Source organism: Lissotriton helveticus, chromosome 3_1 (genome assembly GCF_964261635.1).
Source record: "Lissotriton helveticus chromosome 3_1, aLisHel1.1, whole genome shotgun sequence".
NCBI lineage: Eukaryota > Metazoa > Chordata > Amphibia > Caudata > Salamandridae > Lissotriton > Lissotriton helveticus.
In genome coordinates, this window is record NC_136061.1 from 303,726,680 (window position 1) to 303,741,653 (window position 14,974).

At 45.0% G+C, this 14,974-nt stretch overlaps 1 protein-coding gene across 1 annotated transcript in view; it reads right to left on the reverse strand.

Moving 5' to 3' along the window:
* Positions 1-14,756, reverse strand: part of PPM1E (protein phosphatase, Mg2+/Mn2+ dependent 1E) — a 708,925-nt gene extending 694,169 nt beyond the window's left edge. The window contains exon 1 of the mRNA XM_078683583.1: positions 14,454-14,756. Coding sequence (XP_078539709.1) covers positions 14,454-14,644 — 191 coding nt within the window. The 5' untranslated portion in view covers positions 14,645-14,756. The remainder of the gene's footprint in view (positions 1-14,453) is intronic.
* Between the last annotated feature and the right edge of the window lie 218 nt (positions 14,757-14,974).

Consider the following 14,974-nt stretch of genomic DNA (forward strand, 5'->3'; position numbering starts at 1 on the left):
AACTACATTAATAGATGAACTTGGACTGGGTACCGGGTTCTTTATTATACTTTTATCAGGCGTGATTGTAAAACCAATCCGTCCCAATGATGACCGTTTCCCTGTTACAAGATCCAAGGATAATCACTTTTCTGTAAGAGCGATTTCTTTTTCCAAAATCCCTGTTGCCCGAGTAATAAAAGCATCCAAAGTTCCAGTAGCTTTTCCACTACTGCTTTTCATAATGACTTGCCTATCTTTCCCAGAACGTAGGGCCATCATGGAACAGTTCCTCAGAACAGAGATGATAAAATTTAAGATAGAGCAATAAACTAGAGCTACAAACCCCTGTTAATACATACACATATCATATACTAAATCATATAATGGGACTGTAACAAGAAAATGCTTCAGAGCTTAAAAATGGAAGAGGGTGAGCCCGGCCCGTCCTTTCTCGTCCTTGGACGGCCTTAGACGGCCCGCCCTTTGCCCGGGCTCAGCCCCGGGCGCTCCCGCGCAGCGGAAACAGTACTTGATATTATAGGGATTTGGTTGGTGGGGGCGTGTCCGTCAGGGAGAGCGGCCCAGGTGTCTTGGGTCTGGCTAACAGGGGCTCCTGGGAAATGGAGTCCCTGTGCCAGTCGCTCGCAGCCCTGAAATTGTTCTGCACAACCCACAGCAGTCTTAGGGGTCCCGAGCCGTTACTCGCAAACTCCCGCAGTCAGGAAGCACAACGAAGCGGGACCCGCGAAGCGGGTCCGGCGAGGTGTAGCGCTTCTGAAGGAGCAGCGCGCAGAATAGCAGCAGCACTCAGACGGCAACAAGGGTCCAGCCCCAAAGGAAAACAGAAATGATGTCCCACGCAGGTTTGGTAATCCAAGATCTTTATCAGCGTTGGTGGGGGCGTGTCCGTCAGGGAGAGCGGCCCAGGTGTCTTGGGTCTGGCTAACAGGGGCTCCTGGGAAATGGAGTCCCTGTACCAGTCGCTCGCAGCCCTGAAATTGTTCTGCACAACCCACAGCAGTCTTAGGGGTCCCGAGCCGTTACTCGCAAACTCCCGCAGTCAGGAAGCACAACAAAGCGGGACCCACGAAGCGGGTCCGGCGAGGTGTAGCGCTTCTGAAGGAGCAGCGTGCAGAATAGCAGCAGCACTCAGACGCCAACAAGGGTCCAGCCCCAAAGGAAAACAGAAATGATGTCCCACGCAGGTTTGGTAATCCAAGATCTTTATCGGCGTTGGTGGGGGCGTGTCCGTCAGGGAGAGCGGCCCAGGTGTCTTGGGTCTGGCTAACAGGGGCTCCTGGGAAATGGAGTCCCTGTACCAGTCGCTCGCAGCCCTAAAATTGTTCTGCACAACCCACAGCAGTCTTAGGGGTCCCGAGCCGTTACTCGCAAACTCCCGCAGTCAGGAAGCACAACGAAGGGGGACCCGCGTAGCGGGTCCGGCGAGGTGTAGCGCTTCTGAAGGAGCAGCGCGCAGAATAGCAGCAGCACTCAGACGGCAACAAGGGTCCAGCCCCAAAGCAAAACAGAAATGATGTCCCACGCAGGTTTGGTAATCCAAGATCTTTATCGGCGTTGGTGGGGGCGTGTCCGTCAGGGAGAGCGGCCAGGTGTCTTGGGTCTGGCTAACAGGGGCTCCTGGGATATGGAGTCCCTGTACCAGTCGCTCGCAGCCCTGAAATTGTTCTGTACAACCCACAGCAGTCTTAGGGGTCCCGAGCCGTTACTCGCAAACTCCCGCAGTCAGGAAGCACAACGAAGCGGAACCCGTGAAGCGGGACCCGCGAAGCGGGTCCGGCGAGGTGTAGCGCTTCTGAAGGAGCAGCGCGCAGAATAGCAGCAGCACTCAGACGGCAACAAGGGTCCAGCCCCAAAGGAAAACAGAAATGATGACGTTAATATTTCAATTTGGAACTAATATTAGTAATTCAATAGAAAATTAATACATAAGACTTCATCATACAAGATAGTCTTTGAAGTATATTATAATAATTAAGTCAGTCTTTATTTAGATGTTTATTTCCTAACTCACTTTAATTAACAAAACGGGGTGTTAACCAGCTTTCATAACTTTTATGGTCGTCATTATTTCCCAGGATGAGACTGAAAAGGCTAAGACATTACGAAAGTAGAAATATTCATGGTTGTCTCTTCTTAAATTGGTATTTGATATGCTAAATCGTTCAAACTTCCACAATAAAATGGCTAAGCAAGTAAATATTGGCAGCTCTAGAGCCTCTGAATCAGAGGCTCTGATCTGGTTATTTTTTAACTTGTCGAAAAGCAAAATAAAGATTTCGTTGCAAACCAGCGTTTGTAATGCGAGTCTTTACACTTCACTTGTTTGCTGTTGAGTAACACCTTCAATAGAAATGTGCATGAGAAAGACAGACTACTACTTCGTTCCTGCATATTTTCACAGGTTTCATGTGGCATTCGTGAAAGTGTTCTATTTGTAAAAGAAGCAGGTTTGAAACTATTTATATGTCAGAAGTAAAAAACACCCAGCATCATCCGCATGCCCAGAAGACTAAACTGATTTTCTGTTAGCCTTTGGAATCAGCACTGGAAGTATTTTCACCTCCAGGCGGCTAACTTCACATAATACCATTCAATATCTGTAAAATCACCACCTGCTGGTGCTTTGGTGCCTTTTCTGTTTAGCACTGCTGTGTGCTGTCCATTTGTATCACGCTAAGCCTGCGAGTAAGAGCCTGTGCTTTCTTGAAGTGATTGATCATTTTTTTATTACAGTGATATTATCCTACTAGGCAACGTAAACGCGGAGTCACCATTTCTCGCTTGTAACTCTTTTTCTGATCCACTAGCGTGCCAGACCATGGCAGACCCCGAAAAGCCATATCTGTTAACAGGGCACGAATATTTAGAGCAGTTTGTGCCAAGGGTTTTGTGAACATCAAAGGGCTATTTTGTACAGTTTCCACTAACAACGTGGTTCAGTATTTCAAAGTCAACGATACCAAAAGCAAATAACCATTTTCCCATGAGCATCTATGTATTTCACCTGAACGCAAATCTTAATGTATTATTCTGTACGACCGTTACTATTTAAAGTCTCATCCTTCACACTAAATCACATTTCTGTCTTTATGCTTCCTGCCTAAATTATAGCTGTTACCAATGTATACACCCCTTGGTGAAAGTTCAATAATTAAAGACAGTTATTAAAAAAGTGAAAACTGTCACAGGGCATGGTTTTTTTAAACACAAGTAAAAGCACTCTGCCACAGAACGATAAATAATCTTCACGAACAGCAGACTATCAGCCTGATTCATCAAGCCGAATTGCGCTCGCAAAGGGCCAGAATCTGAGAATCTGGCCCTTTGCGACCGCAATTTTTGCATTTGGGATTCATCATCCCAAATGCAAAAATCGGTAATTGCTAATTCGCTAAATTGCGAGGAATTACATTTAAGGAATCTCTATTTGAGATTCCTTAAATGCAATTCATCAACCATTTTTAAATTGCTAATTCGCAATTTCGGGCCGCTATTTACCGAGAGGTCACACCTCTCGGTAAATAGCAAAAACTTAGAAAAATGCTTTTAAAAGCATTTTTCTAAGTTGCATGTTGCACACACACATGTCCTTTGGACATGTGTGTGCGCAACACCTGTTTCAATTTGCATTTAAGGGGTGCTACAGGGTGTCCTTTGGACACCCCTGGCACCCTTTAAATCGCTATCTTATTTGCGAGTAGCAAATTGCTAATCGCAAATAAGGAATGTGTAGGAATCGCTATTTATTTAGCAATTCCTACATGAATACCGTTTTGCGAGTCCTTAATAGCGATTCGCTATGAATCGCTATTAGGGGCTCGCAGAACGGCCCGTTGATGAATAAGGCTGTATGTGCTTTATTACGAGTTTTGGTGTCCTCCTGCGTTGCTGCCACCGCACCGTCCGCAGGAGGACTGCCAAAGCTTTGGTACGCCTGCGGATTACGGTTGCTATGCATAGTGGATGGGCGGTGCTGCAGCAGTGGGCTGTTAGTCTCATAGGGGAGCCTAAAAAGCAGCCAGCCATGTGACAGTGTCTGCAGCACATTCCTTCAAGGTGTGGTATGTATGCCACACCGTGCAGGAACAGGGGTGCAATTCCAGGGGGCCACAACATGAGCCCCACTGCATGCACCCCCAGGCCCATGAGCAGCACAAGAGCCCTGTTAAGGCCCCCTTAGTTGCCTCTCCGCCACCCTTTCTATGGCTGGCTCACCACCATGAAAAGGTTGTATGATGGAGGCACGCATGTTTAAACCAAGCGTGCCTCTACAACGTAGCCCGAATAACAAATGCGACTTAACCACGCTTTCTTTTACCACACATGCCTTTACCACGCATTTTTGTTGTAAAGGCATATTTGGTAAGGGAATGTAAGTTGTTAAGTTTGCCACTACCCCGACCCTTCCTCCTGACCTAAACTTATTTTCCCTTACCTCGCTCCCCCCACCCACACCTTGAGTCTAAACCCGTTGGCTGCTTCCGCGATTTCGCGGCAGTGCGGCCGTTTTAAAAAACGGGCACGGCCGCGTCGGCCATTGGCCGACGGCAGCACCAGCAAGGTAGTGCTGTGTCGGCCAATGGCCGACGGCAGCATGGAAGGGGTTAAACCGGAAACCCGTCCTACCCTTACAACTACCCCTAACCCTCCCCTGAGCCTAAAACCATGCCCCCTTTTTGGAGAAAAAAACATCCCCAATCCACCCTCCACCCTGAGGCCGGAAAATTACTCTTGCGCTGCCTTCAAAACTACTCATACCCACACTCTGATACCTAAACCCTTCCCTCTCCAGCTCTTAAAACTACCCCGACCCCCCCTCACCCTGACCCCTAAACGCCCCCCAAACCCAGTCCTTAAAACTACCCCAACCCCCTCCCCCGCCCTGAGTCTTAAAACTGGAAACCTTGTCCTGCACTTACAACTACCCCTACCCCTACCCTGCCATGATCCCTAAAACACTGCATCGTTTTTTTTTCAAAAAAGACCAACCCTGAGGCCTAAAACTTACCTCTGCGCTGCCTTCAAAACTGCCCATACCCCCACTCTAAGGCCTAATACCCTTTCCTCTCCTGCCCTTAAAACTACCCCAACCCCTCTCAACCTGAGCCATAAAACCTACCCTTAACCCTAAACCCTCCCAAACCCAGTCCTTAAGACTACCCCAAACCCCTCCCCCCACCCTGAGTCTTAAAACCGGAAACTGTGCCCTCTTTCAAAAATTACCCTGATCCCCCCGCCCTGAGCCCTAAAACGGACACCTAACCCTTTAAAACTGACCCAGTCCCAGCCGCACTTACGTATCCGTGTTCCTGTATGCTTCCCGTTCAGATGTGTCTTTTCCGACGCATCCAGTCAGTCTCCCCGCCCTTCCGGACAGCTAGACCGCGCACTGCTTTTATCGTGCATTTGCGTGGCTGACGCATGTGCGTGGTTAAGGCAAGCAGGGTTTAGCTTGCAGGGAAGCGGCATGTGTGGCTCAGCCTGCATAGTAAAGGCTGTTTCCCACACGAAAAGGGCAGTGGACAGTCAACTCGGAGTATGCTATGTAGTGCCTCAGCGGCACCGCCAGCATATTCCTGCACTTCACTGCTGTGCAATCACTGCGGGATCCTGAGCGCAGCTGGACTGTGGCGGTCCAAACGCCACACTCGTAATCCACACTCCTAATGCTGCAGGCGGGCCCCAGTGTGGAGGTGGTCGGACCGCCACTGTGAGTATGGAAGTCCTATGAACCACCGTACTCGTAATAAGGCCCTATATTTATTTAATTACTTAAGATGGAAGTGGCATAACAAAGTATCATGTTGTGCGATGGCACATACAGTCTATAACCAGGTATTAAACTCATGATTGAACTAATGGGGCATATGACAGGCAATACTGGCTGGCGGAAAACAAAGATGAAATCTTGTGCAGCAAACATAACACAAACATAATTATTATTTCACATTTTTAATACAATGATCTTCATCCCTTTATCTTTACACACAATTAATATCAGACACTTGCTGGAGATGTTCAATGTAACACGCTGACCAACAACATCTACTTTTCTTATGGCCTTCTGTCTTCGATTTTTGGTTGAAAGTTTGGAAGCAAATTAATTTCATTTTTGATTCACATGTTCCGTTTTCCTTATCTAATGTATTTTTGGGGAGTGTATCAGATGACTGGGCAAATGTTTTATTAAATGTTGGAATATCAGACTTCTTATTAGCAGTGGCTTTGCAGCAGTTCACAGCACATTGGAAAGATTTTACTCAATTATCATTCAAAGCTTGGTGATATACAGTCTAGTCACAGACTAGACACAGCATATATGCAACCTTTTTCACTTGTCTTAAAACGAAAAGAGTTATGAGTCCGGTGACATCGTTCCTCAACAAATCTGCCAAGGCATCTAACTCACCTACAACTAATGCACAAGAAGTTGTTCAACCTCCTTGACCTTCATGTTTGAAAAATATTTACTATTATTGACTATATTTTTAGCTCCTTTGTATAATTTCAACGTGAAAAAAATAAATTTGAAGAATACTATTAAACCGCAATAAACCTTGTGCAATAGAGACAGCAACTTGTATTGTCTTACGATAACTGTAGATCATGCATATTTTATCTATTTCGCTTTTTATTCCGTTTTGTTAATGTATTGAATTTGACAATGTGTATTATTTGATGAGGCAGTTATATTTTTGTGATTTAAACAATTATCGTGTTTGGGTGCTTGAGTATCTTGCCTGCTCTATATATGAATTCGATATAAATAAAATAAATTAGTAACTATAGTTAAGGTAAAATCAGGAAAACATCAACAACAATGAATGACTATGCAGAAAGGTATATGGTAAGCAACTAAAAATGTAAACACAAATCTGATAGGCTTGTTTCCTGCTCCTTAAGAGTTCGACAGTCTATGCTTTAGCTCTCTTGCCTCATTTTGGAACAGCAATGGTCCGTAAGCTTGAAAACATACACATGTATACAATCAATATTACTTCTACATATCATTTGGTGAACATGGTACATATGTCATTACAGGGATATCACCTACACTATTAATTAGCTCTCTTGTATTTCACAAACAGGGCGATTTCGTATTCCTTAATAGCAATTTAAGCTGCTGTTTAAAAAACAGGAATATAATTCACAAATTCCAGAACATTTAAGATAACCTTGTTGTCTGTATTGCAGCAAGGACATCTCCTGCAAACACAGGTACTGCTATCAATCTATGAAAATGTCCTTGTTTGAAAGGGGTGTTTTGTTTTGTTCCTCCTTCTCGACTGTCAATTTTCATAGTGAGTTTAAATTATTAGTTTTGGCAAAATATTAATAACGGTTTTTAATTAACCTTAACTAAGTGAGAACTCTGAATTTCAAAGACGGGTCCTCGAAGGGGCCACTGTTGCCAATTGGTTCTACTAAAATCATAGTCCTGTCCAACTCAATCCAATCTTTAAAAAAAACAAATAAAAGGAAATATTTGGCACTGACCCAGTCTGACACTAGACCCCCCTCTGAGGGACCTAGGCGCCTTTGGATGTTGGCATACATCCTTCTCACCACCCCTGCAACCCCCACGCCCCTCCTCGACAGGGTCTCTGAAACTGTCTCTCCCACCTTCGTGTTGTCTACCACACTACACCAATGGTACACTGACTCCTGTCTCCCAGTTCTCCCCTCCCCCGATCCCTAGCAGGCTTGTCCTGACTAACTCCAGCAAGTTGTAAAAGTTGCTACATTACTCAGACATACACACTGCTGACCATTACTCTTGGTAGATCTCTGCTTGGGAACAGGAGGCACCGAATGCCTTCTGAACTTCCTAAACTTGTATAGCAAGAAACACAAAGGACGGTGGATTGTTTCTCCTGCACCTCTAAATCCGTTTCAATATGTGTAGCAGTCCTGCGCAGCAATCCCAAACACCAACCGTCCTGTGGCGTCACTGTGTACCAGATCCCAGAGCAATAGTTAGATGGTGCACGCAGGAAAATATAAAGTCCAGGAATTTGTTTCTGTAGTATTCCAAAAGATTCTTTATTCAAAATAATTCATAAATAACATGCAATTCAGCCAACGCGTTTCGTTCTCATTGAGAAATTCATCAGGGCTTCTCACGTAAATACCCCTATCGTAGGAGAGAAATCGAATCCGTTTTTAGAGCTACATATATAGCTCCCACTTAGTACACCAAAAAGAGGATCCCACTCAAAGGCAAGATATATTTTAAATCCGGCCTGAATGCAGCTCTTTCACCGATCACCAGTCGGATAATACCAAAAAGTCTAAAGATGTTCCCTCAAGTATTTGGAACAGAGAATTCTGTGTCTGGTAAGTCCAGTAGACCAAAGGCGCAATCCTGGCCTCCTGAGGTTTAAAGTCCAACAAATACCTTCTAGTCTGGATCAGGTTTCACTGATGTTGACTATAATCAATACAGTTTCCATGCGGGCGATGTTCTAAGGTGCATCAAAGTAGTCTCGTGACCAATAAGTCTTCCAGGGATCCGACTCCTTGGACGCCACTATCCAGTTGGACGCCGTTCGCTTTGGAATTAGGCCGGACCGTGGCCTTGGGTTAATGCCCGCCTGTTACTATTGAATTACTATCACGGATCCCTGGAGGCTTATTGGTCACAAGACCACTTTGATACACCTTAGAATATCACCCGCATGGAAACTGTATTGATTATAGTCAACATCAGTGAAACCTGTCTCAGACTAGAAGGTATTTGTTGGACTTTAAACCTCAGGAGGTGGTCCCTGGCTGAGGAAACACACATGCAGCGCACGAGACGCGATGAGAGACTGCAGGAGGACCTCCTGGCTTGGAGGGTAATGTGTGCTGAGGGGCTGCCGGATAATGACTCGTATGCCACTAGTGCCGAATTGTTCACCCCTGAGGGTTCTGATTCCGAAGAGGGTGTGGTGAGCGGTGCGACCTGTGTTGGGGTAGTGCACCGATGGACGCGCACTGATGTTCCATATATTGTGACCCTATAAGTTGTCCTGTGTCCCAGAGAAATGACTGTAAGTGTGAGGTCTGCACCCTATCGGGCCGTGAGAAAATAACCTGACTGTTGCATGTGCTCTATTGACGATGCCACGTTTTGGGGGGGAGTGTTTCATTGTTGGGTGTTTGATGAGGTTCGTATTGCAAACCACCTGGGCGGATGGGTGGTAGGTGGATTACATGGAAGACATGGACAAGGGAATGAATGACACGAATAAAGGGGGGACAATACAGGAAAAACAAAAACGGACACTGCGGTAGTTAGAGATCCTGGCGTGTTTATATAATTGATTAGGTTTTTCTCTGTGGTATTCCTCAATGTTACGCCGCCCGGCCTCCGGGATGTGGGCCAGAAGGCTGTGTCTTCTCCTGAATGTGGACTTTGGTCGAATTTGAATCAAAATGCCTGTGTTCTGGATGGGCCTGGCATATGTCTCTTATGTTCCTGTTTTCCGCAATAAACATATTTTAAAAAAATAAAAGAAAACCTCAGGAGGCCAGGATTGCGCCTTTGGTCTACTGGACTTACCAAACACAGGAATCTCTGTTCCAGATACTGAAGGGAACATCTTTAGACTTTTTGGTATTATCCGACGGTTGATCGCTGAAAGAGCTGCATTCAGGCTGGATTTAAGATATATCTTGCCTTTGAGTGGGATCCTCTTTTTGGTGTACTAAGTAGGAGCTATATATGTAGCTCTAAAAACTCATTAGATTTCTCTCCTACGATAGGGGTATTTACCTGAGAAGCCCTGATGAAGTTCTCAATGAGAACGAAACGCGTTGGCTGAATTGCATGTTATTCAGGAATTATTTTGAATAAAGAATCTTTTGGAATACTACAGAAGCAAATTCCTGGACTTTATATTTTACTGCGCGCACCATCTAACTATTGCCTAAACTTGTATTATCACCTGCATTCTCTATGTTCTAGAATATATTTGCCTACACCAGCTGTATTGTTTTTGCTGTTTTCCATGTCTTAAGCTAATTAAAACGAGTATAAAAAAAATAAAAAAGGAAATATTTGACATAACCATATATGAAAGAAATTACAGTTGATATTTTAAACAAGCGTAACAAAGACATCAATGAATCTCAAATCCCTCCTAACAATAATTCCAAATGCCCTTCGGAGTTAAGGAAGTGGAGAATGTGAGGAACAGCCGCTTGTGATACATATAATGTACAAAAAAACCTGACATTTGATGCTAATCTATATTTGCGTTGTGAAGAGTATAAGCACTATGTATGAGGACCATCCACCGTTAAAATAATTTCTCAAGACTGCATGATGTATTCATACTGATTAGGAGGGATAACTAGGATGAAACAAAAGAGTCCACAGAGTACAAGGTGCAGTCGTCTCTGAGGCACTTTTAAAATCATTTCATAAGCCGTGTGATTACAGTCTGTAAAATGACTATGAAGAATTCAATAAATGCACGGGGAAACGAATATATGATTATACCACGATTTCAGTTACCACGCATGGCTTTACCACGCGAATTTTACCTCGCAAGTGGCTTTACCACGCTGGTATTTACAACGTAGCATTTTACTACGCGTTGCAACGTCTTACCTTCACGTCTTTCTCCACGAGCCCTTACTTCCATCCTCCTTTGAAACAAGCGTCAAAACACGTATACCAAAATAAAAAAAGGACTGTTTTTTTGACGTACACGGCACGTCTTTGGGGGAGGCTCTTTCCTCTTTCTTTTAAAATTATGTTCGTTTTTTTGTTAAAGTAACCTGCTTGTTATTTTTGGGGGGGGAGACCCCCCCCAGCCCCCCTCCGAGCCCCCCCCCTCCCTCTGCCCCCCCATGCCCACGCAGATCGACTTGAAGGAATACCACGTCTCCCCCCTAGCCCGTGGTAAAGACGTCGTGGAAGGTACCCTGCGTGGAAGGCACCCTGCGTGGTAAGTGTCACGTGGTAAACGTGAGTAGTGGTAAAGCCTTCGTGGTAAATGATGTTTCCCGGGGAAACATGCAATGTGTGTGGAGTTTCCATGTACTGTGAAGATTTAAATGAGTTGTGAGAGGAGTGAGTGTAATGTACTGGTCGGCTTTGAGCTTAAGTATTGACAAATATTAGAAAGGAAGGAGAGTCAGATCATTTTGAAGCACACTAGGATGGGAAAGAGGTTACGTAATGATGAAAGTTGGCAGGAGGGTACAAAGTGAGGGTTAAGCAGAGCGAACAAGTGAGAAGGACAAGGCACGAAGACAGAGGATAGGCCTTCTGCATGGGCACTGAAAGGGAAATAGAGCAGAACCATGACAAGATGATGTTAAGCAGGGAAATGGACTGGGAGGGACTAAAGTAAGGATTCACAGGAATCCCCTTTATGGGTCCACACCATACAAGCAATAACTTTGGGGCAGCAACATTAAAAAAAAGTGTACTGTGTCAAAAACATACGCAATAGACATCATGCATCCATTAAACTTACACTAAGAGGCTAGAGGTTAGACCCTGGATTTGATCAGCCTATGCCACAATTACATTATTCTTACGGGAAAGGCTTTCCTTTCCAAGGTCATCAACATCCACCTTTATGATCAAACATCCTTCTTCAACATATGCCACTGGTGTCTTTGCATACAATTTGTGAAATGACATGCTGCTAGGCGACCAAAAAGTGGACATGAGGTAACAAGCTGCAAAGAGAGATAGCCAAGAAGGCAAAAGAAAAGTCTGTCACCTCGATTCATCAATGTCCCGTTTTGCGAGTCCTTAATAGCGATTATTAAGGAATCGCTATTAAAGACTCGCAAAACGGGATTCATGTAGAAATCGCAAAAATAATTGCGATTTCTACATGTTCCTTATTTGCGATTAGCAAATTGCTAAAGGCCCATAGGAATGAATGGGGAGTTATTCCTTATTTGCGATTAGCAATTTGATAATCGCAAATAAGGATGCGATTTCAAGGGTGCCAGGGGCGTCCAAAGGACACCCTGTAGCACCCCTGAAATGTAAATTTAGCCTGATGTTGCGCACACACATGTCCAAAGAACATTTGTGTGTGTAACATACCACTTAGAAAAATGCACTAAAGTGCATTTTTCTAAGTTTTCGCTATTTACCACGAAGTCAGACTTCGCGGTAAATAGCGGCCAGAAATAGCGAATTTGCAAATAATAAATGGTTAATGAATTGCATTTAAGGAATCTCAAATAGAGATTCCTTAAATGCAATTCCTCGCAAATATGCGATTTTGTAATTAGCGATTTTTGCATTTGAGATGATAAATCCCAAATGCAAAAATTGCGCTTGCAAAGGGCCAGATTCTCAGAATCTGGCCCTTTGCGAGCCCATTTTTCAATGATGAATCTGGCTGTGTGTGATCTGTAACAACAGTACATGATGTATGAGAAGATTCCATTACTCGAATACAGCATTTACAGGCAATCAGAACGAGTTTTTGATGGTAGGGAATAAGCATGGAGAGTCCAAAGGATGTACTAAAAGAGCCTGTGGACATGAGAGAGGTATCACGAGTTGTCTGGCAGGAGCTAAAGACATGAACACGGAGACTAAGCATGTAATTACAAAACAGAGCTTCCCACAACATAAAGAGACCAAAGAGTAAGTCAAAAGAATGTGGGATAATTAAGGAACAAATAGCATGTCCTAGGTGAGTCTGACGCTCAGTGTAAAAGATTCACATGAAGTGGGAGGTGCGTCCATGCACTTACTAAAGATTTTTGGAAAGATTATGATGTGTTGGTTGAAGAAAATCAAGGTGTTTGTGAAGAGAACACATGGGAAATATACATAAAGTTTAAACAATGTGTAAAAAAACTCCACTGAGGGATAAAAGGTAATACATTTAGTTTACAGACTCAGTATGTTCTAACGAGAGCCCACTAGAAGTGTGAGAAGTGTCCAAAATGTGTGACGTTCCACAGAGAAGATGCAAAGAATACATAAGATGCTGTTCCATGCTGAGAGCGTAGTCCACGTTACTGTGAGTAAAGTTAAAGGAATATGTGAAAACAAAGTACAAGATAGGATTGCTGATGACTGCTGTGCGACTGCACCTAGTGTGAGAAGAGCCGTTGGTACATTTAAGAATAGTCTATAGGAACATGTGAAGCAATTAAAAGGACAAGAGAAAAGTTTACTAAATCGTCTAAGGGTATGGGGAGATGTGCTACAAGGAGATCATGGGGATAACACAGGATGAGATAGGGAGAGTTCAACCATTAAGTAAGTATAGTTTATGAGCCACTGATAGGCAAGGTGAGCACCGAGAAATGGCCAAGGTTTATTGAAGGAGAGACATGTAAAAGTAACAGTGCAATAACTATGTGATGAGAATACTTTAAAAGTCTAAGAGGTTGAGGGATGGGTGAGAGTCCAAAGAATACCCAAGTGGTGTTCCACGGGGTACAAGTGTCTATGGAACATTCAAGCCGAGTCCATGTAATGTGAGAACAGAATACATGGGATGAATGAGCAGAGGGTAAGATGTGTGAAAAGTCAATGAGGTATGAGGACTGATGAATATTAAGGCGAGTACATGTGATATGTGAGCACAACCAACGGAACTGTCAGGAAACTTATTCTGATAGTTGAGGAAAGTCTACGGGATTTTTTAAGAGAGTCCATGGAGTATGTGAGTAAAGTAAAAAATAGGTAAGACTAACCAACGCCGAGGAATACTTGAGGTGAATATGTGAAATATGGAAGGCAGTCTAGTCATGTGTACGGAGTCCAATGAATACGGAGGCAAATCGATTCAGTTTGATGTCTAGGGTTCACATTATGTGCCTAGAGACAACAGGCTACATGAGGAAAAAACATATACAGTTCATGTAGTCAATGCAATATGAAAATAGGGATGCAAGGGAGGGATAAGTCATGGGAGTGCGCGGGACATGTGAGGAGAATCAATCGGAACGGTGAAGGAAATCCATTGGAAACTGAGAGGAGAGCCAGGACGATATGTGGTGGCATTGCTGAGGGCAGATGGTGTTATACTGCGAGCCACAGGGGTGTGTTAGCATACATGCCAATAGACCCGATTCAGGCGGGAGACTACCGATTTTGCAAGCCAAAAATGGCTTTATTTAAGCTGTCTCCCACCTGAAAGTGCATTTTCCACAATAGAAGTAAATGGAGAATTTTCATTCTCCCGATTTTTTATTTTAAATCTCCCACATCCCTGTCCTAAAATGTTGGCATGTATGTGTTAGGATTCCAGGGTATGCAATTGATGCTCGGGGGTGTGTGAGTAAAGTCTGTCACAAGTGCATAAACTTTCCTATCGTGATGTTTGAGCTGCAAAGCACGCCCTGCAGTGCACTTTGTTGCCCATGACCGGCGGACATGCCCTCCCGGGGATAGCGCGCATACAACGGGTCAGCTACATTGATAAGGTGTGCAGTCGTACACCTGGACAGACAGGACGCTACTTAACTATTTGTAGAGCTGCTGTAGACACAGATCCAGGCACTCCCCCTCCGCCTCGTCCTCCGCGATGTGCTCGAACAGCGGTCGAAGCGGCAGAGGGTCCTCCTCGCCGGCAAAGGGCCCCCGGAACTCCCCCAGGAACTGCTCAAGGAAGCGGCGGCACGACTTCTCCTCGCTGCTGTTGGATAAGCCGGCCATCGCTGCTTCTCATCTCCCGGGGTTGGCGGTGCCGGGGGGAGGACGAGGAGCCCAGGCAGCGCGGACCCGACCTCTGGTGGCGGCGTCGGCTGCAGAAGGAAGGCGGAGGAGTAGGCGGACGGGAGAGTACGCTGGATAGCTCCTGAAAGGGGCGTGGAGGAGCGCATGAAAGGCAACGGCGGCGCGCGGGCCTGTGCAGGAAAGGGGGGCGGGCCCTGCTCGGCCTGTCAGTTTACTAAGCGGCGCTCGCGCCTGCTAGGGAAAGGATGGCCATAGCCCTCACGCATGTGCGCGCACACGCGGAGTGGGGGGCTTCACTGGCCTGTCACT